This window comes from Hippoglossus stenolepis, chromosome 3 (assembly GCF_022539355.2).
Source record: "Hippoglossus stenolepis isolate QCI-W04-F060 chromosome 3, HSTE1.2, whole genome shotgun sequence".
Taxonomy (NCBI): domain Eukaryota; kingdom Metazoa; phylum Chordata; class Actinopteri; order Pleuronectiformes; family Pleuronectidae; genus Hippoglossus; species Hippoglossus stenolepis.
The window spans coordinates 16607118-16633682 of NC_061485.1; the positions used below are offsets into that span (position 1 = coordinate 16607118).

The window sequence follows — 26565 nt, forward strand, 5'->3', positions numbered from 1 at the left end:
AATAATAATAATAATAATAATAATAATAATAATAATAATAATAATAATAATAATAATAATCAAACGAATCAAATTGACAGAAATACAGCCAGTGTTCATACACACACACACACACGTACACACAACACATAACAGGCTGGCCTTATCACTTTCATTTCTGGGAAATGTTCACGCCGATTCTTCAGTAAGTTTCTATTCTCTAGCACGCCCCTTATCTGTTGATTGACGTGGCGGCTAAGCAACAACGCGTGTCCGTCTGGGTCCGGCTCGACCAATCAGCTATTGGCTCCGAGCGCGTAAGGAAACTGTACACACTGAAGCGGCCATTACGGCTCGTTGAGCGTCTTTACCTCTGCACATCAGAGCCAACATGGCGTCCGGTGTTCGCTTCTGAAAGGCGACCTGGGCGGGATAAGAAGATAACCAATGAAACAGAGAAAACAGAGGAAATAACACCAACACGGGTACTTGTTGTTTTGCTTCAGCTTCGTTCACCAGCAGCTACAGACAGGAACACGGTCAGAAACTACAAGTAGCCATGCTTCTGTTTTAAATGAGCGGTTAGCGGTTGAGGCACTTCTGACTGGACCAACCTCATCAAGTAAGGTGAGAAAAATATAAGTGTGAATATGAGTAAGTGTTGGTAAATGACTGTCATCATTTACACCGGGCCTCAACTTTCAGTAGTGTGTAACATACATAACAGCAGCATTTGTAGCCATTACATATTATACAGTAAGTAATAGTGAGCAGCCACTGGTCATGTCTTGTCGAGTAGTTTGCACTTTGCTCCCACAGCTGTTGATTACAGACGTTCTTGAAGTCATCACATGCACACCGACTGGTTGTGATATTCTTAGATGACACTCACACAATACACAGTGTGATTTGCCGTTGTTGTTGCAGTGTTGTTATTTGTATGTTGTGTCCCTGATTAACTTCAGGATGGCTCAGTGGGACAGACTGACGCAGCTGCCTGCTGCTCTCCAACAGCAGCTACTGGAGCTCTATGACAAGGAGGCCTTACCTATGGATGTCCGGCACTACCTGGCTGCATGGATAGAGAATCAGGAGTGGTAAGGCAGCTCTGTGCCCTTGTGTGTCAACTCATGTGATCTGCCCACATGTTTTGATTCCAATCAAGAGTCGTGAAAGGAAAATATTTATGTTGTTATCTGTTCTTCAGGCAGCGAGCAGCGACGGACTACAACTTGGCTGTGGTGCTGTTACAGGTTCTGCTGGATAATCTGGATATCCAACACAGCCGCTTTGTCCAGGAGGAGTCATTCTTACTGCAGCACAACATCAGACGCTACAAACAGAACTTTCAGGTTTGTATGAATGAGACATATTGGGTCAGTTTGCAGTACAAAAATCCCGAATAAGTCACATCTTTGTTTTGAAATGTGAGGACATCCAACATGAGGACATTTTAATCATTCTTGTCATATTTTACACTGGTCTAATAACTATTTAAATGTTGTGTGATCCAAGGTAAATGTTCTTGGTGAGAGAAATGAAATAAGAATTATCTGATCTGTATTTTGTGAATTTATTGAAGTAGGAAATACAACAGAGAATATAATAAAAAATAACAATATAGTATAATCGAGAATCTATCAGAATATATCAGAGTCTATATTCAGCTGAATAGGACAGAGTTCTTATCATCAAAGTGTGATGCAGGAATCTGACAAAGAGGAGTTCACTCCTTTGGATATTTATGATGTTCTGGTCATACCACTATCGTCAGAAAAGAAAAATACACCCTTCATCCAAGGTCCATCTGCCAGCTCCCACACTACGCAATCAGCACTGAATCAGCGCCAGGACTTTTGGGCGCAGATATCTTGCTTCTTACAAGGTCACGGGAGGTTCATGCCCAAAAGGCTTAATACAGTTCATGCAGTAGAAAAACATTACATGCAAAGTATTGCGGACAATTAAAATTTCCATTACAGTTAAAAAATAAAATAATGTCAGTGTTTGTTTCTGTCTTTTAGGTCGTTCAGAGAGTAAAACTGGACCATGTATTACATTTAGTTTGTTTTGTGGAAATAATTATTTATTATTTAAACTTTATCTACATCACAGACTTTAACTCTGATATCTATGTGACCTCCCTTCCCTGACAGAAGTACCTCAAAGACCCGTGTGACTTGGCAAGCACAATCCTGTGGTTTTTGCAAAAAGAGAAGGAAATCCTGCAGAGTGCGGATCTGATCAAACAGGTACAGATGAGACACACCCTGCTACACATGAGTTATAACACATGTATTATTGCAATAGCAGATAGTACAACACCTGGTGCAGCAAACATTTTATCAACTGGCCATTTAGTTCAGGAGTGGTGAAGGGAAATATTTTCCATTTAATGAGTGGTCAGTTCTCTATGTGTGTGTGTAAACAGATATCTTGATCAGATACCTTACCGAGTGAGGACATTTTAGGAAAGTGAGGACATTTTGGCTGCGTCTCACTCTCTGACCCACTTTCAATGGGCTGTTTGAGGATTCAGACCTTATTTTAAGATTACGGTTAAAATCAGGTAGAGGTTAGGTTCAGCGTAAGGATTAGGGTTGGGCATGTATCTAATGGTTAAGGCTAGGGTACAGGGCTAGGGAATGCATTATGCCAATAATTGTCCTCACTAAGATAGAAGTGCGGGGTTGTATGTGGGTGTTTGTGGTCATATGAAACACTGATTCTCAGTTATTTAGAAAGGACCCCATGCAGTGAATAACAATCTAAAGGAATAAGTGTGTGGGCTAAATAGTGAACATTTTCCACCGGGGAGTGACATTGTTTTTAACTCCCACTTTGACTCAAAGTCATTCTTTGCTCTGTAACATTGTTACCCAGTATCCCATGTGAAAAACCCTTGTCACTTCCTTTGTCACAGGTCCAGCTTTTGCAAGTGGCGCCGGAAATCATGGAGATAAGCAGCCAACAGGACCTTGAACGTAAAATGGCAGGCCTAAGGAATGAACTGCAGGTCCAGATTATGTTGTTTATGTTATTATCCTGTGCTTTAATTAAAGTTATTAAAGTTAATATCTTTTTTTCCCCGTTCTCTGTTCTTTTGGGATATAGTGCATGGAACATACAATAGTATGTCTGGAGGAGCAGCAAGATGAGTTTGATTTTAAATACCAAACCCACAAAATGGAAGGTATGTGGATACAAAAGTTCCGATCTGTGTGCTCTCATGAAGAGAAGTAATAAAATGGCCTGAATCACAGTTTCACAATCCTCTTTTGTTTTTTTTGCTCTTATATGGAAACTGTGAACCCCCTGTGGAAACTATTAAACAGCTGTTGCAAATGAAGCCATGAAGAATGCTCAAATCAAAAATCTTCAGTCGCTTGTCAATAAACTAGATGAGTGTAGAAAGGTAACAAGTTCTTAAGTACCACTTTTAATTCTTTGCTCCAATTATTTTCCTATATTTTAAAACATTTTTCTCATGCAATTACCTCATTAGAGCACACTGTCAGACCTAAATAAGATCCTGGACAGAGCTGAAGACCTGATCGACATACTGGTGAAAAAGGAGCTGGTGGAGTGGCAGAGGAGGCAGCAGAAATCCTGCATTGGTGCACCAGACGATGTTTGCCTGGATCAGCTGGAGAAGTGGTTAGTTCACCTCAACCTGCTCCACATCAGTTTTAATCTTTGATGTTTACTGTAAATGAATTGCTAGGATGGAGAAAAACCTGCAGTAATATTAATTTGATTAAATAAAAACATTAAGACACATTTAGGACTTCAAGTTTCACCGCCATGGTCTCCATTTGTTGGTGTTTCAACAATCATTTTTTCCGTGACGCGTGTGAACATCGTCTTTTTTGCTCTCTTGGGTTTGCAGGTTCACCTGTGTGGCAGTGTGTTTGTTCCAGGTGCGGGAGTTTCTTAGTAAGCTGGAGGAGCTCATGGGCAAAGTGTCCTATGAAAATGACCCTGTGAAGGCCCAGAAACCTGCACTGCAGTTGAGAGCAGATACTCTCCTCAACAACTTACTCAAAAGGTCTCTCTTCAGTTCGTCACTCTTTTTTGTTCTTCAGGGTTTTCTTGTAAAATTAGCTGATTTTAGTTTTTTGTTTCTTGTAGTTCCTTTGTGGTTGAGACGCAGCCATCCATGCCTCAGGGTAAAGGACCTCTGGTTCTTCGCACAAATGTCCAGTTCTCTGCCAAGACCAGGTCAGTGTGCCGCTCCAGTCAATCTGTATGTTTAATCTTAACCAGTATAAGTATCAACCCACCAAAATTATATTTATTTGGCTGTAGTGTGTTGTAGCATTAACATAAGAGCAGTCACAATAGGTCTATAAGGGTGCTGTTGCCATGTCACTGCAGTGTTTTGCATTAATTCCAATTTGTCCTGCCACAGTTTCATATTGTGACTTTAATCTCCCAAAGTAATTTTGTTTCAAGCTGTAACCTTTTTATGTTCATATTGCTTTTTGAATTTTGCAGTTTATATTTCCAAAAGTCCTAAAACCTCAAACATGACTTTTCAGACTTCTGGTTAAGTTTCCTGAGCTGAACCACTCCATGAAAGTAAATGTTTCCAAGGAGAGGTGAGATACCTCTTTTACTTTAAGATTTAATTACTTTCACTTCACACAAACAAGAGCTACATGTTAATCAAGAGAGTGAGATGGTTTGTGGCTCTCCTGTAGTCACTGCTTTTTTTCTCCCTCTTAGGGAATCTCCCCAAATCAAAGGGTGAGTTTTTTAAGATATAACTTAAACTAAAAGATCAAACAGATGAACTGTAATGAACTTTCACATTTGATGTGAATTTGTTCTCACGAAACCTATTGTCATAGATACCGTCGTTTCAATGTCCTGGGGACCAAAACAAAGGCTTTGAACATGGTAGAGAGCCAGAGTGGAGGCATGGTGGCTGACTTCAGACATCTGGTGAGTAATGTTAAGAGAAAACAAAATTAAAGGACAACTGAGAAATAATTGTACAAAGTACAAATCCTGTAAGAATTTTTCCCCACTTCATTTGCTTTTAGTTCCTTTCTTTTGTCTTTATTGCTTTTATACAGGTATATGAAATTATAAAATATAAACCCTTGTTTGCTTTGTGTTACTGTTTGTAGTGTAATTCACCTTCATCAGGATTTTTATCCAATAGTGTTTTTTGTCAACAGTGCTGAGATGTCTCTATCTCTGACCCTAAACCGTTTTTCCATTTCCCATTAAAGTCATCTTCTTTCACTTTTAAACAATTCCACCACAAATATTTTCCGTCCGTATCAAGTCACTTTCCTGTGATTGTCTCATCCGGCTGTGAGTAGAATTTCGACCACGTAGTTATCTTCCTCCAGCACCACATGAGATATATTGCCGAAGTATGAATTTAAATTCTATATCACTTTTAATAATTACAAATAACAACACAAAACAGTGTCAGCAACATAGTAGAAACAGTGCTTGGAAGATACATTCAGAGCATTCATACAGCCTTGTTTTGTCTTTGACGTTGCCAATTTATTGTCTCGTACACTAATATCCACTTTTTCCCCTCTCTGTCTAATTGTGGTCTCTGTAGTCTGAATATATGAGTCACTTTTCCATTTAGATGTCTTCATTGATTCTCAGTCATTAGTCATTTGTCGGTGGCTCTGCCATTTCACAGTTTCTTGTAATAGCCATTTTAAAAGCTAACAAACTAACAAATAGTACTTTAACTAAATATCTTTCAAATTCTGCTACACTTAAGTTAAGTTAAATTACACAGATAAAGAACTGTGAATCTCCAGGGATCTCAACATTTTGTTGTAACACTGCACAAACTATTTCCCAATTCAGATTAGTCACCTACATTAAATGATCCAGGCTCTCGCCAACATTTCTGTTGTGGATCAGACTGCTCGAGGCAAGGGCTCGATAAAATTGGCAGATTGAGCTGGTGATAAGCAGCATCCTTCATGGATCTTTGCAGCCAAATTTTATTACTCTGGCTCAGGGGTCTTTATATAAGGGTTAGGACTATAAAATGTACTATAGTCACTCTTTACTCTCAAGGGGCAATATTGTTATTTTAGACTAATTCTGCGTGTTATTATTATTTGTCTGTAGACTTTGAAGGAGCAGAAGTCTGGAGGCAGCGGCAAAGGAGTCAGTGATGTGAGTGGACTCCCTGATGATACCGTCTTTGTTTCAATTCATAATTCACGAAGATGTGAACAACTGAATCACTTGTGTGTGTATTTTGGTGCAGATTCCTCTCTCTGTCACAGAAGAGCTGCATGTCATCTACTTTGACACTGTCTTCGAGCTGAAAGGCTTGTCAGTTCAGTTGCAGGTGAAGTTTCTTGTTTCTTCTCTTGTGATGTGGCTAGAAAATCGTTAACCTACATGTTTACAGTAGAAACACTGATCATTTATCTATATGTTGTTTTTATCTGGTACACAACGTAGGCCTCCTCCCTCCCGGTTGTCATCATCTCCAACTCCAGCCAGCAGCAGAGTGCCTGGTCTTCTGTCCTCTGGTTCAACATGCTCAGTCAAGACCCCAAGGTGAGAGATTGTCATCATTAACACACATACAAGTAGTATTTTACAGTCCAATTCTCCTTTATTACTGTGAGATGGCAATCTGAAATATATATTTTTAATGTGCCCTTGTTTATCCAGGACATCAAGTTCTTTGCCAACTGTCCTACAGCCACATGGCCACAGTTCGGAGAGATGTTGAGCTGGCAGTTTCTCTCTGCCACTAAACTTGGTCTGAATGATACTCAGCTGGAAATGATCGCTTACAAACTCTTTGGTAAATCCTGTTTCTATCTTTGGTTTATTATTTTGATTATTTTTGTGGTTGAGCTGAATTCACTCGTCTGTATGTGAAACATGAAATCAGGAAACACCATGGGCAGATTTTTGTCACATTTTTAAGACTAATTTGCCTTTTAAGATAAAAAAAAAGACAAACCGCCTCAGCAGCACTTTTAATATCTAGAAACATGGTGAGAAATGTTTGCGCTGTCATGCATCTTGGACCTTTTTGATACTATTTGAAAGGAATGTATTCTGTCACTGATTACCCTTAAGCATAGAGAATAGAAATTGTGCCCCAACTATTTGGGAAGGTGGTAAATTGATATTCTTTTACCATCTTCTACCCCAATCAAATAAAAGGATGCCCAAAAATCGATTCTATAAATCTATATTCAGTTATCTATATTCAATAGCAAGGCCTGCCTTAGAACCGTCAAAGTCTGTGACCGTGTGCTGAAGTACCACCACTGACTGGCCGGCCGAGTTTTGCTGTTTTATAATTGTATGTAAATACAGTGTCGTATCAAAGTGACCACAGAATAGAGTCAGTGTTTGTCAGCATTCAGTTTTCTGAGGACTGTTTGTCATTGACATGAGGAACCTGAACGTCTGCCAGAGAACAGCAGGACACCCAGCATGAGGTGTTCACAGATCACATTGATTTTCAGATTATGATTTGGATTGTACGATGTAATTCAGCATCCTTTTTTATTTTATTGTAGATTTGATCCAAATGTGAAATGTACAATTCATGTTTTTGTCAAACCAGGAAAGCAGCTGAATTATGACAACTGCAAAGTGGGTTGGTCAAAATTCAGCAAGGTAAGAATATTGAACTTTTGAAAATATTTTAAAGCATGCCTCAAGTGATTAACCACTGAACTCAAAACATCCCCTGAATTTTCCCCTTAAACTTCACCATAAAGCTGACAGGTTCATTTTTGGATGGATTACATTACTTTAACATTCCTGTTACCCCTCAAGTTGAATTGTTACCTTGCCACACACACTTAGTCAATGACCAAAACTTACAGATCTAATGATACGACCATCATACGGCAAACAATACCTGCTAAACAACAGCATGTTAATGTGGACATTGTGACCATGTTAGCTGAGAGACACCTCCATCAGCCACAGCCATTTTTCACTATGAATGAACAGGATGAAAATTCCACCATCAATCTTACAGTTTGGTTTTCTGTTTAATGACCATTAGACCCGGAGCCTCTCAGCATCACTAGTAAGGCTGTAGAGTCTTACTTGCTGTGTATATTTTTTATGAATTAATTTTCTTGGTGTGTATCAATGATCTTTTCTTCCCTCTTTGTAACAGGAGAATAGTCCAGACACTTTCTGGATGTGGTTTGATGGCATCTTGGTGATGGTGAAAACATACCTCGAGGACCTGTGGAGGGATGGGTATGTTAATTCTGGGATCATAACTGCATTTTAGCACATGCACATAATTCCGTGGAAATGGGAGAAGTTTGTAGTTTGAACAAGATTTTTTTTTACATGTGCTGTAGACTCATCATGGGTTTTGTGAGCAAAGGCAAAGAGCAGTCTCTCCTGAAGAAAAAACAGAGGGGCACGTTCTTGTTGCGCTTTAGTGACAGTGTCATTGGAGGAATCACTTTCTCCTGGGTGGAAATCACTGGAAATGGTGAGATAGTTTTAGTTCAAAATTATTCCCCAAAATATGTTTTGTAAGACAAAAAGACAAACAAGCCTCCTTTCTGCTCAGTCAAACCCACTTTTTATTTTACTGTACATGATCCTGTGTCTATTTTAGGTCAGCCTTATGTGAAGACAGTCCAACCCTTCACCAAAGATGACCTCAAACAGATCCCCTTCCAAGAAATCATCAGGAATTTTCAGATCCTAGAGGCTGATAACATCCCAGAAAATCCTCTTCTCTATCTGTATCCGAACATCCCTAAAGAAGAGGCCTTTGGAAAATACTACTCTGAGAAGAGTGGAGGTAAGAGCACCACATTTGTTTGCAGATTCTTTTTTCAAGCCACTTGCATATTTTCATTAAATAAAACTGCCAAAAAGCACAATTTACAATTTGTGGCTCATCTGCATTGGTTCGCAGCAGTAATGGGTAAATGTATTTATTCAGCGTTGGGGATGAAGATGACACATTAAATCACATGCAAACTCTTTCTCTTTCAGACAATAGTCTTTACATCAAGTACATCAAAACCAAGCTGATGTTTGTTTCAAAGGAGTAAGTATAGGCTAATTCATGGTTTATTGTTTGTTTGAAACTAAACTGTTCTGTTTGTGTTTTTTTCATCTTCTTTCCAATTTTCCATCGTTGTTGTTACGTTGTTGTTACGTGGTTGTTGAGCGTTGGTTATTGTGAGTCAGTTTGTAATGAAAGATAAACAATGCAGTACCAGACAGTGTCTGCACACAATGTTCGACTGTCAGCATGAGACCACAGCAGTGTGCTGGATACATGTTCCGGGACTCGGCTAAATGGACACTCACAAATAAAGTTAGTTAGTCTACCCCCACTCACCTCCCCTTTCCATCCGAAGATCTTTTTTTTTTTTTGCTTTATTCCCTGCAAGGTGTCAACAAACAACAGATGCACTCAGTTCATCTAAGAAGCAGCATACCCAGCAACTGGTTGTAATGACTGTTTGTGATTGGTCATGTAGGAACACACTGGAGACTAGGCCACCCATGTCCTCTGACATGGCACAGGGTGAAGGCCTGGAGGCTGGAGAGGCAGCTGGTGAGTCATGGCTCTGCTGTCCCACCCAGCTAAAAACCACGTCAAACAGACAAAGCTCTCTTTCATCACAGAGCTTTGTTACTATTTCTGTCTCAGCCAATGACTGTATATGAAAATGGACGGTGCAACAGTTTCATAGAAGTGAATCTCGTTTGCCAGCAAGCAGCTGGCTGGCTGGAATATATAACCAGTGCCCTCTCCATGTTAGTGGATGGGACATGGGTCAAAATCCCAGTACACTTAAATATTTAATATGATGCATGTTCAAGTGTTAATTTTTCAGGAATGTTCTGAGCTGCTGAGATTGACTTGTGTTTGGTCAGACAACAGCTGCATCTGAAGTACAGTGGGAGGAGGTGGAAACACGTCATCCATCTTAATATACGGTCATTGGTTTTTGGTCAGTGGGAAAAATGCTGTCAACATAGAAGTCAGGAGACAGCTATACAATTGTTGAACAAATTAACCCACTGTGGGACTAATAATGCACTTCTTAATCTTAATCTCATGTTATGGGTTTGTTGGCTGATTCTGCTGCATGCACTACATGTACTGTATTCTGTTCTTCTGAACTCAAATCTAACAGGTGTGGGAGTGATAGGGTTCTGCAATACTCTTCTTCTTCTACTTTGTTTTACCCTCTGTTGCTTGGTGCATCCACTGCAGATCACTATAAAACTGTGTAAACATCTAATATTTCCTAATTATGTGGTGATTCAATTTCAACCCCTTTATTTTTCATGGCTTGAAAAGCAAACATTGGGAAATAGTTAAATTTATTATTTTAATTATTACTTGTGAAACAGCAACAAAATCTACAGACTAGAACCTCTGTTTCATTTGTTAAATACATATAAAAATGAAAGATCGTTCCCATGGTTCTGTGCTGTATTATTTCTGGTCACGACCAGTGAGTTCCTGAAGTCTCCTGTCTCCTCACAACTGCTCAGAACCAAGAAACCTCAAAACATGTTCGTTAAAGAGTTTTAGAGGAATTGGTCAGCAGATTTAGTTACCTTTTAACAGAGCCAGGCTACATGTTTACAGTGTTCGTGATATGCTAAACTGACCAGCGTCTCACTGCAACCCGTGAAAGTAATCTGCATGTATTTCACTTGTTTTAAAATTGAAATTAAAAAGAATGTATTAATGACCTTCATTTTATCTAACACTGCATGCAATTTAAAATCAAGTCCCGCTGTTCTGTACACTCATACAGAAACAGTCCGTGTATTTTTAGCTGCTGAGCCCGACTGATTTTTGTCACTCTCACTTCCTCAGTGAAAACATGACCAGAAATAATGTATCTTCTTCTTCATGTCCCCTGTCTTTTTCTCTCAGAACAAAACGTGAATCTTCTTCCTCTTGATTCGCACATGGAAACCCATCAGTCTGATCCTATGCTGTCTGACTTGGTCCCGCAGGAGGATTTGATGCAGTTTTTCTCTGAATCGAGCGTCTTTGAATACGACCCAGGGATGCCAGAGTTCACACTTCAAGAATTGATTTGCTTGTCCCCATAATCCTGTGGTATCATTTTCCAAAAAGCACCTGTTATCTGTATTTAACCAAACCATCACTCATCATCTGATTTACTCTCAACTCAGCCTTTAACTCAGCAGTAGACATAGCAAATCCACAGTTAACAAGTAGTTTACTTTAGATACTGTTTTCATTTGAAATACTACTTTTCATAATCCTGAGAAAAGAGTAGCTTTTTAGAATAAAATATTTATAATTTATTTGATCATCTTTATTGTTGTTGGAAGCTATTGTAAGGACACAGAGGATATAATTTAGTTAACTCACTGCATTAGTCTATCAAGCACCTGCACTAGACCCCTCCAATTATGGAAAATGTTGGATTCAGGGTCCCTTTTTATTTTAAGACAGCTGAAGAATGCTAGAAAACTGAAGGTTTAATTGTTTTAAGACCATCTGTGTTTGTTTTAATGTTGCAGAATCGTTATAAAACTGCTTTTATATTAACCGGCTCATTTAAGTCAAAATAAAGGTTACTGGCAATACTACATAAATGGATGTTTGTACATTCTGTTAATTAATGAATATTGTTTATGAACAATAATGCCAAGTTGCAAAAAAAATGCACTGATTATTTTCCCCATGTGACCAGAAACACAACTTCCAATGTTGCTCTGTTCTGCGAGTTGGCACAAAATCAGCTGTTGATTTGATTTGAAATTATCTGTAGTTTAGCTTTACCCATGTTTGAGTGCTTTTATATATTACACCCTTCTCGCTCCAGAGTCGCATTCATTTGTTATCAGTATATCACTGATATTACATGACCCAAGACTGATTATTAGCCTGATTTGGCTTATGGTTGGTATGTCAAACTCCATTTGCTTCCTGTGTGAGATGTTTTAAATTGGCCATAATGTTGGGGACAGCATACCCCTTCCCCTGCTGCCACCCTCAGGCTAGACCTCACACTTTTGAACAAATATGCAGCCTGATGAGGTGGAATAGGTCTTCATCACCAACATGCAGTAGGAGGCACTTGTCTACCAACTTCCTATTCACAAATTTACTTAATTTGAAGGTGCTATACTAAACTCAGAAAATATCAATTTGACCCATGCGCTGCAAAAAGTCACACATGCAAACACAGGAACGCGCTGCAAATTGCAAAAACGACACCGAAAATGTTTCCAGGGGACCCAAAAAAGTGATGAACCTGGCTGTAGCTCAATTTGCACGTGTTTTTTTCTATTTGCGTGTGTTTTCTTAATCTGCCGTGCGTTGAGCTCTCTTGCTCACCGTACATATCACCTGAAGCCTGTTTCTCATGAGTCATACACTGGGAGCATGTTGACACTCATTAAGAGATGAGTCACTGGTAAGAGTCATAGGTTCCTGCGTTATTGAAATGAGTCATGTTGTGTTAGACAGGGATATCCAGTGCTGATTTTGTAACAGCTGTGGTTTTTCATGTGATATAACAGATACCGCGGAAACTAAAACAGCAATCATGTCCAGGCTCGTTGCACCAAATTCTGACAGCAACAGTGCAACTTGTATTACTTTAAAGTCAAACTTTTATTCACTGTATGAAAACTAAGACCCTGCCTTACTCTTTTCATTCATTCTTTCTACAAAATAAGTCTCACAACTTCACACAACTTAAATTTCAGACAGAGTAAAAGTCTTGTATTTCACTAGAATGATATCATCCTGGGTTTATCAGGCAGGTTTACGTTAGAGGAGGTCAGGATCTCAGAGGCTGTAAGCGGGTCCAGAGGCTGGTGAAGGGCACAGCGGCCCTGGCGAGCAGCAGATGGTAGGCCTGTCGAAACTGTCGGTTCATGACCGCATAAAGCACGGGGTTGATGCAGCTGTTGAGCCACGTGAGGTTTGCGCAGAACATGTGCAGTACCTGTGGGGCGCGGTTCTGTTTGTCGGCTATGTTGAGCAACAGGAAGGGCACGAAGCAGCACACGAAACACAGAAAAACAATGAAGCACATGCGCGTCACTCGCTTGAATTCGCCATCATCTCCTGAAGTGGCTGAGGGGGAAGTTGTTGCTGCGGTCGTGGATGAAGTTGGTGCAGGGGTGAGATCAGGAGGCCTGTTGACTGCTGATGGATTTGAGACTGTGGCAGAGCTCTGGGTAGATTGGTTGACCGTTTTGTCGGTGATAAGATCTTTGCTTTGTGACAGATCTGCCTGGCTGCTAATCTCACAGCTACATGTGTTGGCCATGCCACTCTCTACACCACTGTCATCAGTCCCTTGCACTGAGGAAGCTGGTTTCCTCCTGGACGACCTGCGGCTGGGCCTGTAGCGAAGCAGAGCCTGCGAGGCAATCTGGACACGTTTGTAGATGAGTAGGTAGAATACACCAACGCAGGTCAGACCAACAAAGAAGTAGAAAAAGAGCAGGATGGTGGTGTAGGGGCGACCCCTGGTACGATGGAAGCTGCATGTGCACACCTGTGGCACGAACACGTAGACAGACCAGAGCGGGCTGAAGCTGGCCAGGCCGAGCGCCCATGCCGAGGCCAGGAGTAACATTAGACCTCGGTCAGAGAAGACACGATCAAACACAGTCCGCTTTGCAACCAGGAGATATCTGCTCACTGCCACCAGGCAAAGGGTGATGATGGAGACAGAGTTGGAGAGGAAGAGCAGCAGGCCGAAGATGGTGCACCAGAGCTCACCACTGCGCCATCTGAGGTGTAGGTAGGAGTCGACAGAGATAGGCTGCAGTATGGTGCAGTAAAGGAGATCAGCTACAGCAAGGTTGACGATCAGCACATTGAAGCGAGTCCTCAGACGGGGGTCTAAGGCGAAGGCCAGAATGGTCATCAGGTTCCCGACTGTTCCAGTGATGGTCACAGCACATCCCCACAGCACAGCGAAGTACCGGTAGCCCACGACTGAGGGACTGTAGCAGGAGAAGAGGTCGTCCTCCGTTTGGTTTGTGTGGTTCATCAGCATTCTGTCAACTGACAGGAATGAAAATATGGGTTAACTTTCCTGTAATGTGCTCATTGAAAGTTAAATTTAAAGAGAAACCCTGCCCCCGTCCGTCCGAAGAGGAAGTTACTGAAGGGGAAGTTTTCCACTTCCTCTTGTACAAAGACTGACAAATGTCCACAAACCACAAATAATTTCTAAATATCAGGCATCATACTTGAATGAATGAATGAAAGAAATTAAATTAAAACTTTTTCTTCAAAATAAGTTTTGTCTTAAACTATAAGGTGGATTCTGCTGAAGGTTTATGACTCTCAGTTAGTGAAACATTGCATAAAGCAAAGTTAGAGAAGCAGAAAAAACACGATTTAAAGACTAAATGTATCTTTCTATTCATTCTATGTAAAGCCAAATAAAAGTTATAAAATAAATCCTACAATCATTGTCTCACCTTCCTGTCTTTCTATTCGTCGATGTGCATCTGTTGTTCTCTTCACTGATCTCAAACTCTGAATGTCTTGCTTCCCTTCTGGTGTTACATTTGTTGTGCGTCCCCCAGGTTGCTCAAATATCCTTTACATAATCAGATGGTAAGAAGATGGGTTTTTCCATTTCATGTCTAAATTCAGGAAGAGACCTCTTGCAAATTTCCTTCAGAAAGTATTTTTTTTATATTTCAAATTGAGCAAAATGTATTCTGTCTGTGAAACGGGTGTCACTTCGGCCGTGCCGGCATTCACTGCTTCTCATTAAATGTATCTGATTTCTCTAAAAGCTGCAGTATAATAATATAGTACTTTTTACTGTTTTTATTACTTTTACTTTTTACTCTTTTTATTAAATTGTACTTTTTGTACTTGAGATTTTAATCATTGCTACGGAAGCGTATTGCATTCACTTGAAACTGAACTTTTTTTAAGTGAATGCATATGTACATTGCTGTATGCTTGCCCTTGCTAATTAAATGCAAAAAATAAGAAATTTAGATTTAATTAAGAAGTTGAAGACATTAGTTTTATGCTTCCAGTGTGACAGTAAATGGGGAACTAGGATGTTTTATAGCAACTTACTGATTCCTAAAGGTTATTCTAGCCAAATATCTTTATCAGATCCTTAGGGCCTACACAGACACTAAATAATTTCCCAACAACTATCAAGTGCCCCGATCAGAGGAGAGCTGCCGTGAACGGGCGTGGCTGGAAATACAATTTTACTCATAGGGCTATCGGTATAATACTTTTCCAGTGGAAGTAGGGTAGACGTTTGGATGAAGGCAGTTAGAAGCTCGGCGTGTCTCCTCACCATCAGCTTAAATAAGTTACAGTAAAACTCTGAAACCTTGGACCCTTATGACGGAGAGCTGATCAGGAACCCCTGTACTGGGTACTCAACAGCTCATACTGTTTCAATTCAAAATTCATAAAGAATAAATCCTTATGATTGTTCTTGAATTGAAAAGATATTTGAGCAACATTTTAAATCATTTTCCAGAAAATTCCAATATTTTCACATCATATACAGAAATGCACATCGGCTTGTAGTAAGTGATGAACAGGACAAAGTGGAAGATTGATCAATTTAAAGGTTATGTGTGTGAGCTGAAACACAACATGGGAATGGGCAGAACTTAAGATTTAGATTGTGTGGAAATTATTTTTGTTGTTGGTCTTTGTGAGTACACTGTATATGTCAGAAGGTGTATTTCTAAGGGTTTTCCTATTTGTTCTTTTGGGCTGGTCAGTAAAACGATCTTGACAATAAAAAATAACTGATAAATGATTACTTTATCGGTTTTGCTTTTTGATTTAGGCTTACACTTTTCATGTGTGGGTCAAAATGAGGATCTCTGCACAGGATAAGCAAAGTGTGGCTACGACAGGTTACACAACAATGATTTAGAAAGGATTTCTTACAAGGTGTATAGGTGGCTTCTCCATTATCTGAAATGCTGCCATCCCACTGAGTAAATAGATCCAAAATCTACCAACACAAACTGAGAACATCAGCAGCTCAAGTTCAATAACAACACATGTCGGACCCTTTTGTTTTTTTTATCATTATAAGAGCTTAAAAAGTTTATTTTGGAGGAGTGACTACATTTTTATTTTATTTTTGTGGCAAACAAAGGTAAATACAACTGTCAATACCTGTGTGCGGTAATAAATGTGTATGGCACAACTCTTGTGTGACGTTTATTTAAAATGATATATTTGCTGTTGCTTTGATGAAGCGAAAGTGTTATATCATGTTGGTCTCAGAAGTTATCAAGTTATTGAAAATAATAAGAATAGTTTAGAATCACAACAAAACTATATTTGATTAACTTGAGATTTAGGATTCAATCCTAGATTCTATTCCCACTCTACTAAAAAGTATTGTTTTTCTCTCAATAAACAGAGTAATATGTGCATTTACTTTCACTCCTTAAAACACACTATCTATCCTTGAGCTCCAGTGAAAATGAGTTTAATCCTTCATTAATGTTATCAAAATGAATATATAAATCATTATTGATATCGATCCATATGAAAAAAAATTAAGTCCAACCCAACATGGGAAACATAAAAAGACTGAAGTTGTTAAAATGCAAAAACCAAAATCCTAAATTGTTTTCCTGTGATGGTTTGAAAAGATTAAGACAGCCCTCTGTAGTTTTTATCAACCCATTTCTCACCACTGAGTGGCAGTAATGTACCCTCTTATTTTCTCAAAGTGCAAAAGTAGAATACGCAGTAGAAATAATTTCAACAGCCACCGTGTGGTTCTGTGTTGAGGGATTTTCAGGACCCAAAATACAGACTTAGGATAAAGGCTGGTAGGTGAAGGGAAGCATTTTTAATAAGAATATAGAGTCTGTGGTATAGACAGGCAAACAGAAAGTCAAAATTCAAAAGAACTCAAAAAACACACAGGAACTGAGCCGAAGCACAAGGTAAACCTGAAGAGACAGACAGACAAAGTGACAGAGTGAAGTGTGGACGCAGAGGCTGAAAAGACAAGGGAAGCAGGGCTGAAACACCTCAGAGCAGAGATAACAATCACAAGAGCACTAAAAAAAGACAGGAGGCAAAAACAACCAACACAAGGGCTGCCACGTAAATTCACTCAGAAACAGTGGGTGGAAGTGGAACAAACACAACTGTGGGCAGACTTGAAACCGAGCTCCGGGAGTGTCAATCAACCTGGAGCCGCATAGTTCGTCACGAGGGGCTCGAAATCCGAACGGATCGTTTGAGTGCACGAGAGAGAGCGTGTTTTACTCATAGGGAGTCTGTAGAGATGTGGAGGACACGTATTTACGTTTAAAAAACCATGACAAAGTGTATTTTGCATAATATGGCCCCTTTAAAACAGAAAACAGGAAATAATGAAAGCTCAAAGAGTCACTGTAGATGTCCACACGGATCATGATAGGCTGCGTTTCTGAAATTTAAATCATGTCACACTGGAGTCACATTCAACTTGTGTCATACAATTATACCAGTGGATGCAAACTGTTTATTGTTTTTATCCAACACATTATATCGGCGTATGATAAAATCATATGTTTATGCTGTATTGATTGCCTCAGTTGTGCACACTTCAATGTATGTGACAGGCTAAAATCGACATTTTGATAGTTTGACTTGATTTAATTCATCTCTAAATCTTGATTGTTTGATTTTTTTTTTTTAACCTGCTGACCCCTGCCCTTCTTCCCGGTGACTTTTGTCCACCAACATATTTCATGAAGGTGTTGGGTGGGGCAGGGATAGTCTGTGCCAGCTGATAACACCTGGGCCGGGTGTTCCTCTCATGCACATGCTGATACTATTACACACACACACTTTTTTTTGCTATGGATTTAAATATCCCCAGTTTGCTTGGCTTGTATAGCACTCAACTGCTCTGTCCCAGTTTCCTCCCTCCTCCCATCTTCCCAATTCTTACCTTTCCAGCCTCGACAGTTTCCTCAATTGGAGAATCCTCAGAGGAAGAACGCACATGTGCCACAACAGCTCATTCGAAGCAGTGACCGACTTGTCCAGGTTTTCATGAACAAAGGCTCACTTGACCACGATACCGTAAATAACTCTGCACGTTTCATTGTCAACATCTGTTGTTGCTCACTTCCGTTGTGGTTATGTTTCCGTTGAGTGGCGTTTGTAGTTGTGTCGCGGCTTTTGCACCAACTACCAAATGTGAACACACTAACACGTGAACCTAAGTTGACTAAAGTGCCAGACATTACACTTACTAAAGCGTGTTAGTATTGTCACTGTCTGTGCTGTTCATGAGAGTGTAGAGCACAGGGCGGATACAGCTGTTGAGCCAGGTGAGGTTTGCACCAGAACACGAGCAGAGTACACGGAAACCACAGAAAACCACAGAAACCATACCGACCATCTCACTATCTGAGAATTGAAAAGAAAACATCGATATGCATTCAAAAAAGTGTTGAGTTTCTCACCTTAAAAAATGATGATATGCGTCCGTCGTAATCATTAGTTCATGTTCAACGTATTTCCTCAGTTTTTTTTCTTCCTCTGATCATCAAGCTTCCTGTTTTTATATGTGCATCCTCTTTTTTTAAGTTGCCTACAGACACTGTTGTAGCAGTAAGGAGAAAATTAAATTGACAGAATTGCCCTTTAAAAGAAGGAGGGGCAAGGGAGATGATAAATTGGACACACCTGCGAGCCAAAAAGGAGGGAAATCAAACAAAGGCAGCGTGGAAGAGAACTGAGGCGTGAGAGGAACTGAGAGATGGAGATAATTGATAAGATGAAACAGTTTCTGGACATATTTGCTAAATGAGGAAGAACAGGAAGCCAAATTAAAGTTGGACAAAGAGACAAATGAGCTGATCTCTGGAGCCTGATGACGTGGATTTAAAAAATCGGTATGACCTGCTCAAAATGGGCCGGTTGATTATTTCTATTTTGGTGAAAGTGGAATTTCGGAGGTTTGTTTATTAATCGTACTTTTTGGATTTGTTTGTAGTTGGATTTGAATAATTAATTCAATACTTACTGATTAACTGAATTGATTGTTTGTGATTCCTTTTCCTTTGATGCCTCTTTGTAGCTAGGATAACAAGCTATCTAGGTTGGCTCTCTTATTGTGATATATTTTAATTTATTTAGCTTTTTTTCTAAAGTCTCTGTGACACGACACTGTGCGTGTGAGTGTGCGTGTGAGTGTGCGTGTGTGTGTGTGCTCATACATGTAATTATAAGAGAAATTAATTCATCAATCAACATTAGTTACAACCATAAACTCGGTTTAATTATTTCCTTTTAACTGAACAATTAGGAAGCCCCAACATATACCTTAAATCATTTTAATCTACATTTACAGTAATGTTTCAATACACGTCTCGTAAATAACAATTAATACATTTGTAGACATTTCTCTTTATTGCAGTTAACAAGAAAAGTTTAGCAGGAGTGCTCAAAGTATTGCTACGGTTTCCATTTCCTAACGTTTCCCTCTAATGTGTCACAAGCCATTATGACAGTCTTCACTGGTAGAGTCAGGATCATGTAGGGTCGGAGTACACAATGTAGAGCAGACAAACTAAACATATTTTACTCCACTACAGGCCTATAATACTATCAAAAATCATGTGTTTTGCTGCTGTTCTGTTTTTTTAAGTACTCATCTGTGTATGTGGTCCTTTTCTGTTTCTTCTCTATCATAATGCTGGTGTCTTTCCCACTGTTTCCTCACTCCTCAAGTGTGATTGTGGTGAAACTGTGATCTGTATCATCAAATGTGCACAAAATGCAAATATACCTGCTACTTAAGTCGTAAATGAACTATTGCCCTGCTCTTCTCACAGTGTTAGAAACTATTCCATTAAGACAACAAAGCCATTCTGTTTTGTGCAGTGTGCTGCGGATGGAAGAAAAATGATTATAATTTTAAATGTATTTACGCCTTTTAAATGTGGACGTCTCACCTCTAACTTTCAATAACCTCGCATGGGTTTTTGTCTCTTGTTCTGTTCTGTTCTTAATTCCTCCAACATTTCTCTACTGTGGACTGTGAGAGTGAACACTTCACCACAACCACTCCAAACCACTAAAGTTGTCGATGAGAGCATCAGCACAGTTTTAAGACGTCATGTCATTTTTACACTTTGACTTCCTGTTTCTATCGCACTGAGGTAAATATAGACCTAATGTGCACATACTATACAATGTTTGCCGGTTACTGCAGGAACATTAAATTGTTGGAACCTTTTTCTCTTTATAGGCCACAAAAAACAGAACTGTACAGTGATACAATCCACTATTCTGTGACGACTACAGTATGATACCAGCTAACATCAGAGGCAGCTACTATATCTAACCCAGCACATGTATTTGTTAACATGGATGCTTTGAATAAGTAATGAGATGAACATTAAAAACATAAGAGAGGTAGGGTTTTGAGTCAGATTCAGTGGGTCACATGGTAGATGGAGATATTTACGTTGCTAATGCTCAAAGAATCCCATGCTTGATTGAGACGTGTTTAAGTTCCTCGTGAAACTATCTGCAGAGTCAGTCGGATAATTGGCAGACAGTTAAGCAATGAAGGGAAACTGGGGATGATGGAAACATATCGAGTCTGAAATATTTGCGATTTGTCAGTGGCCTGCAACTACAGTATGCGCCAAGAAGAGTCATGTTTATGTCCACTGAGCCACAGAAGCTGATCTGGCTCTTGATGGCACATGGTTGCAGGCCTCCTCTTCACAGTGTGCTTCTTCCTCGTTCCCCCAGTCATCAGTACGGGGTGAAGAGGATCGGGCCATGTGTGGTGCGGATGGGCCCTGGGGCAGGCCTCAGCAGGCTGAGGGGTGTTCCCTGCAGGAGGTGGTGATGATGGTGGGAGGCCGGCCCAACAGAACGTAGTGCCAGCTGATTGGAGGTTACTGCGGCTGCCATCGCTGCAGCGACAGCCAGGTGATTTGGTATAAGTCCAGCCCCCAGAGTTTTTGGAAGTTCCTGTGAGAAAGTCAAAGAGGTCCATGTGTAAATATGACACATATTTAGCTACTGGTACATTCAAGAGTTTTCTTTGAACTTAAATGATGTGGTTTGTGTTAGAGGATGGATACCCAACTCGAGCCAAACAAAATCTACAGATGGTTTTGGGTCGGGCTCAGGCTCTGTCACGTCTGCCAAACAATAGGCAGAGAAAATGTGGAGAACTATTTATCTGGGGTTTGTTTATGTATGACAATGCAACACATGGATATTTAGGGTGATAAATATTCATGGGCTACTATTGTACATTTATGGTCGGCAATAGCAAACCATCCCAGGAGTGCAACTGCAGCCTACTGAATGCTCTAAGAAATGCAGACGGCATTTCATAATGTGTGTTAAAACAATCAACCTATAGCACAAGTAAAGCATAGACTGTATGTACAGTTGGACCACACGTATCCACCTCCTCCCACTGTCCAGAAATGAGGCCAAAATACCTTGGAAACGTTGCCATATTTGCTACAAAGACATAATTTGGAGCCAGTATATGTGCTTCAGCAATAATGGGATGGAGCTGCCAATACATGTGCTCGACCAATCCCGAGTCAGTCTCGGCTGTCAATCATGTCATCGCCCCATTTTATAGCAACAAATAAGAAATTAAAACCAACTTAAAATGGGCACTTGACAAGCATCACTGCAATGACAATTACTGTAAATGACAGAAACCATCTTTTTGAAAAATGTACTTGATGTGTGTCCATGTCTCATCCATGTACTACTAACCGCTAGCCACTAGGGGGCAATCTAGAGGATTTGGCTTCACTTTTTGAGAGCTGTTATGTTATCCATCTTTATACACAGCCTATGAAGTGAAGCAATGACTATTGAGGGTCATTTAAAATGTCCCCACACATCTGTATTCAGGGTAAAGAAAAGCTATCGGCCACAGTAACAACAACTGCGTTACATCTGTGGAGGCTCGAGTTGGGAACCTGTCATGTTTTGGTTGTACTCAGTGACTATTCACCCTGACTCAGGAGATATAAGCTAAATCTTATGGGAGAGAATTAATAAACATGGAATATGAGCCTCACCATAAAGTCTGTGCGCTTCTTGTGCCGACTGAGAAGAGGATTGGGTTTCCCTGCAACTCCATCACGATGCCTCCGGCTAGATATATGCTGCAGCAGAAAATGAAAAGGGAATAGATATTGGATATTGTGATTGTTTGGGAAATAATTCTCTCACGCTCCACGGAACTTTGTGCAAGTCTCTCACCTGTTTAAGCTGCAGCTCAGAGTTGACTCTGACATTGCAGATCTCACAGTGGAAGGTGCGTTCCTGAGTGTTGGGGTCTGAGGACAGGTCCCCTCCCTGCTCTGGGCTGGGTTTCAGACCCAAGCGAGGGTAGGCCTTAATAGGTCCCAGTCCACTCCGAGCCTCCAGAATGGTTTTGTGCTTGGTACCTGGAAACAATAAAAAGAAAAGTCCATTGTATGGCAGTAACGAAGGCTGTCACAGTGAAGCACATGTACTAAATACTACAAATGCAAAATCTATTGACCTAATGGTGAGATTATTTTCTAAATTCAAGAAGGAATTCTGAACCTCAGTTTTTAAGCCAACATGGGTGGAGTCTGTAAAAAAAATGCCAAAAAAGAGGAAATTCTAACATCTACCATTTTCAACTCAATGAAAATCATATGATATAATTGAAACCTCCAGCTACTATTGATTGAATTGATAATTTTCTGTAATTTCATTAAGTGGTGGAGACAGAGGATAGTTTGAGTTTTTATCCCAACTTTTCTGCCTGCAATCAAATCGCTCTTTTTTTTTAAGCTGCCATTACAGTATAACCACTAAACGGCAGTAATGTGCTGGCTTAAGTTCTTCAAACTTAAAATGCAGAATGTGCAGAATATCCTCTAAAGAGCCAGACTTCATCTAAGACAGCAGATGGCACGACGCTGTTGTTTGTAGAGGTTTATTCCTTTCAAGCCCACTCTGCGTTGTGATGTACTTAAGAAAATATGCTTTCTCTGACAAAGCTGCTTTTGAGTTACCTTTGTTATGTGCCTCGAGTTGTGAGAGGGAATTAACAGCCACTTTGCACAGGGAGCAGTAGAGAAGCTTCTTGGCTTTCTCTTCCTCTGACTCTCCTGAAGACGGGCTGGGCGCCGGAGACAGGGAGTCAGGAAGAGCCGCTGCTGCAGGATCCGTTGGGGGGGTACTGAGCGTGGTGTTTGGGGAGGGAGAGGACGTCAAAGGCGAGCTGACAGAAGGTACGAGGGGAAACTCTGTGTCTGCCAAGCTCAGTGTGGGTGTTGGGAGGCGGCTAGGGGTCAAAGGTGACTCGTTAGAGTTGGGAAAGGTTTGGGTGACATCTGTAAATGGCACAAAGTTTTTACGTTAGTAAATGATTTCCACGCTTTGACCTTGATGGTCATGATACAAAAGTGTGGCAACATGATGCTGATCTTTCACGGTTTAACACTGTCTAACATCTGGACCTGACGACAACTCATTTTACATGTTTATTTCAAGATGAACTCTAATTTAACACTAATGATGTCTCCAATCTCTGGAGTCTGTAATGTTGAGAAAGTTTTAATAAATCACATTAACAGTAACTTGGTGTAGAAATTCTTTAATAATCACCAGCTCACCAACACTCCTCTCTGGTTAGTTTCTATCACTTCATGCAGCAGCTGTGTGAAGCAGCTGTGCCACTTTGTGACAGATTCGTGTATGTGTGTGTGTGTGTGTGTGTGTGTGTGTGTGCGTGCTCACCCTGCTTATTAGGATCAGGCACCGGGCTGGATGGCGAGGGGCCTGGTGGGGAGGGGGAAGCAGTCGCGGGAGGGGGCTGTTTGTCCCCATCTTGGAGACGAGCCGTCTTGGACGTCTCGATCCCCTTCACCCTTCGAGCGTGGCGGTTCCCCTTATAGTGGGCCTCTGCCTGGCTCTGGCAGAAGCACAAGACACATAAGAGATTTACATGAGGTTCATTAACTTTGGATCATTATGCATGGGCAGGGGTGGATGCTCATTTCCACTTTTTATTCCATTTGTCTTGATGACACCCATATAATCTGAAGTCAGAAAACTGTGGTTATGCTTTGCAGTTTCTGATATGAACGTATCACACTGTAGCCTGAGTGACCTGCAGACGGTTTCAAACACTATTGGCATCAATAAATGTTCAACTAAACAAACTACATAATTTGGCACCCTGCGTTTTCGGTGCATTACAGAAAAAGGCTGCAGCGCGGATGTGATGTGCTGCAGAGGTCGTCAGGGACGAGTGTAGCATCAAGACTATTCTCATCTTCCTTCACTACTGGTGTAATCACTGAACTGGCTTGCTGAGCTGATGATGATTGTTGAGTGGTGGGATTATCTAAAATGGACTGGAGGGGCTGCTGGCTGCAAGTGACAGTTGACAGTCAGCTAGAGAGAGAGAGAGAGAGAGAGAAAGAGAAAGAGAGAGAGAGAGAGAGAGAGAGAGAGAGAGAGAGAGAGAGAGAGAGAGAGAGAGAGAGAGAGAGAGAGAGAGAGAGAGAGAGAGAGAGAGAGAGAGAGAGAGAGAGAGAGAGAGGGATCAAATCAAAAAAAGATTGTATCTGTGTGCGCGCGTGTGTGCTCTTGTACAGCTATCTTTGTGAGGACCAGTTTGAGTCTACAACCAACAGAGTGGGGACATTTTGTGAAAGTGAGGACATTTTGGCCAGTTCTCATTTTGTGACCCCCCCCTTTAATGGACTGTTTGGGGGTTATGACTTCGTTTTAGGGTTAGGTTTAGGTTAGGTTAAGGGTTAGGCATTTAGTTTGGATGGTTAGGGTAAGGGGCTAGGGAATGCATTATGTCAATGAGTGTCCTCACTAAGATAGATAGGTGTGTGTGTGTGTGTGTGTGTGGTATAGCATGTAAGAAGATCAGTTTAAACTGAGGAAATATGAAGAGGTGTGGACATTTCAGTAAGTCCTTACTGCCGGTATTAAGTTGGTGTTGCGGTTTAATCTTATAGGAGACAAGTTCTATATTACGGTTAAGCTTGCATTGAATTAGTCAGGTTATTTTAAATGACGGCAGTGGAAGTGCGACTCCATTGTCAAATAAAGCATGTTCTTGTACATCGAACGTGATTTACACATGGTAACTAGAATGGCACTCATACCTACGCCAAGGCCCAACAGTTCCCTAATGAAACCACGTTTTAAATTCACTTCATGAAGATTTTTATTTGGATCTGCACCGAATTGTAGTGAAAGTAAAAAAAAAAAAAATCCGGAATCCGCTCCCTGATCCAGGTCTGCAGCAAATTGTAATACGCTCTCCCCGGACATCCTTCCACCAAGTTTTGTTGAAATCTGTTTAGTAGCTTTTGCGTAGTCCGGCTAACTAACAAACAAACAAACAAAGGTCATACCCCACCCCTCTGCAAACAAATGAAAACAACATTTACTTGGCGGAGGTAACTATTGTAAGCTTGAGGTTAGTTGAAGATTGTGGTTATTGCAAATAAATGTTTATTAAAATATATTAAGGCAGCTAAAACACAGGGTTATGGTCCTAGGAAAGATTGTGGTAATGATTAAAAAGGTGTGTGCTGGGTGCCAACTATTTTTCCCTGCATTAAAATGTCACGTACACACCATACCAGTCCAGCCTCCATGCTCTTACTCCCCCACCTGGCTGCACCATGGGCTCACTCCTTCCTGCACCGGCACTAATCGTTCTCATCGGATCTAAATCACGAGGTGCAGAATCGTCCAATATGCAAATTCTTCCTCGAGACACTGGGCGGGTGCAAAGAGACCCTCCCAAGTCCGGATATGCATGTGCATGTCAGCATCAGATGAAATCAAAGTAAAGCGTGAAGTGTTAGAGCACAAATATAGTTCCTTTAAGCTCTTCACTAATACAGTAATACAAGACTGTGTGTGCGCGTGTGTGACTGTATGAACATGTGTATGCACAAGCAGCGAAGCTGAGATTAGACAGGTTTCCGTTATGTCAATAACAAGGCCGTGGGGCCCTTCACAGAGGCAAGGGACCACGGGGACGTGTCAGGGATGCCTCTGTAAGCCTCAGGTATTAGCTGTCAATGATAGTTACCCATATAGCCCTCCTCCTGATTGGTGATGACAGGAAGGCAGATATAGCTCTGCTGGTGTAACCCAACTCCTCTGGCTGCTGCCTCCCAAAGCCCCGCAATTAGACAAGGAGATGACGACCCACAAGTGGACGAGCAAATGACAGCAGAGAGCCTGAAAGTCAGAGATACTCGATGCTCCCTCTGCTCGTTGCAGGCCACACTATGTGCTGCTGTCCTTCTAACTCTCTTCTCCCTTTCTGCAACCACCAATTGTTTGTTTTTTTCACACTTGAGCATTGATACTTTCACTCCCTGTGACCTTCAGTGTCAGGACTTAAAAAATCGATGAAGGTCTGCCATCAATTCAAGCATAAAAGGCCTGGCAGCCTCGGAGGTGGGGGTAGAGACCAGACGCAGCAAAGACAATCGGATTTTAATGAGATCAAGGCACCTGATCACTGGTGTTAATATAAATATAAACGACGTTTGGAATAGTCGGTGAAATGA

General features: G+C 40.8%; 3 protein-coding genes across 6 annotated transcripts in view; 1 reads left to right on the forward strand and 2 right to left on the reverse strand.

Annotated features, from left to right (window-relative positions):
- Positions 1-374: 374 nt before the first annotated feature.
- Positions 375-11580, forward strand: stat2 (signal transducer and activator of transcription 2). 3 transcript variants are annotated; one of them, XM_035153354.2, is made up of 24 exons: positions 380-601; positions 945-1076; positions 1187-1331; positions 2136-2231; positions 2903-2995; positions 3094-3172; positions 3315-3394; positions 3485-3636; positions 3869-4027; positions 4111-4200; positions 4521-4580; positions 4708-4728; positions 4833-4926; positions 6097-6144; positions 6239-6322; positions 6439-6537; positions 6655-6790; positions 7568-7620; positions 8135-8220; positions 8328-8464; positions 8594-8782; positions 8980-9034; positions 9474-9550; positions 10892-11580. In XM_035153354.2, exons 2-24 carry the CDS (start codon positions 946-948, stop codon positions 11071-11073), a joined length of 2346 nt encoding a protein of 781 aa, XP_035009245.1. In that variant the 5' UTR covers positions 380-601; position 945; the 3' UTR covers positions 11074-11580. The 3 variants fall into 3 exon arrangements, with proteins under 3 accessions (XP_035009247.1, XP_035009245.1, XP_035009244.1); XM_035153353.2 differs by having other exon boundaries at positions 382-606; XM_035153356.2 differs by lacking the exon at positions 9474-9550 and having other exon boundaries at positions 375-606; positions 10892-11064.
- Positions 11581-11659: 79 nt separating this feature from the next.
- Positions 11660-19240, reverse strand: gpr84 (G protein-coupled receptor 84). Its single transcript, XM_035153359.1, has 2 exons — positions 18442-19240; positions 11660-14020 (listed from the first exon to the last, which is right to left on the reverse strand). Exon 2 carries the CDS (start codon positions 14010-14012, stop codon positions 12780-12782), a length of 1233 nt encoding a protein of 410 aa, XP_035009250.1. The 5' UTR covers positions 14013-14020; positions 18442-19240; the 3' UTR covers positions 11660-12779.
- A 60-nt stretch (positions 19241-19300) lies between these two features.
- Positions 19301-26565, reverse strand: part of LOC118105505 (zinc finger protein 385A) — a 31824-nt gene continuing 24559 nt past the window's right edge. For both annotated transcript variants that reach the window (XM_035153357.1, XM_035153358.2), the window contains exons 4-8: positions 23750-23924; positions 23023-23343; positions 22235-22422; positions 22051-22137; positions 19301-20968 (exon numbers count right to left, since the gene is read on the reverse strand). In XM_035153357.1, coding sequence (XP_035009248.1) covers positions 20747-20968; positions 22051-22137; positions 22235-22422; positions 23023-23343; positions 23750-23924 — 993 coding nt within the window. In that variant the 3' untranslated portion in view covers positions 19301-20746. The remainder of the gene's footprint in view (positions 20969-22050; positions 22138-22234; positions 22423-23022; positions 23344-23749; positions 23925-26565) is intronic.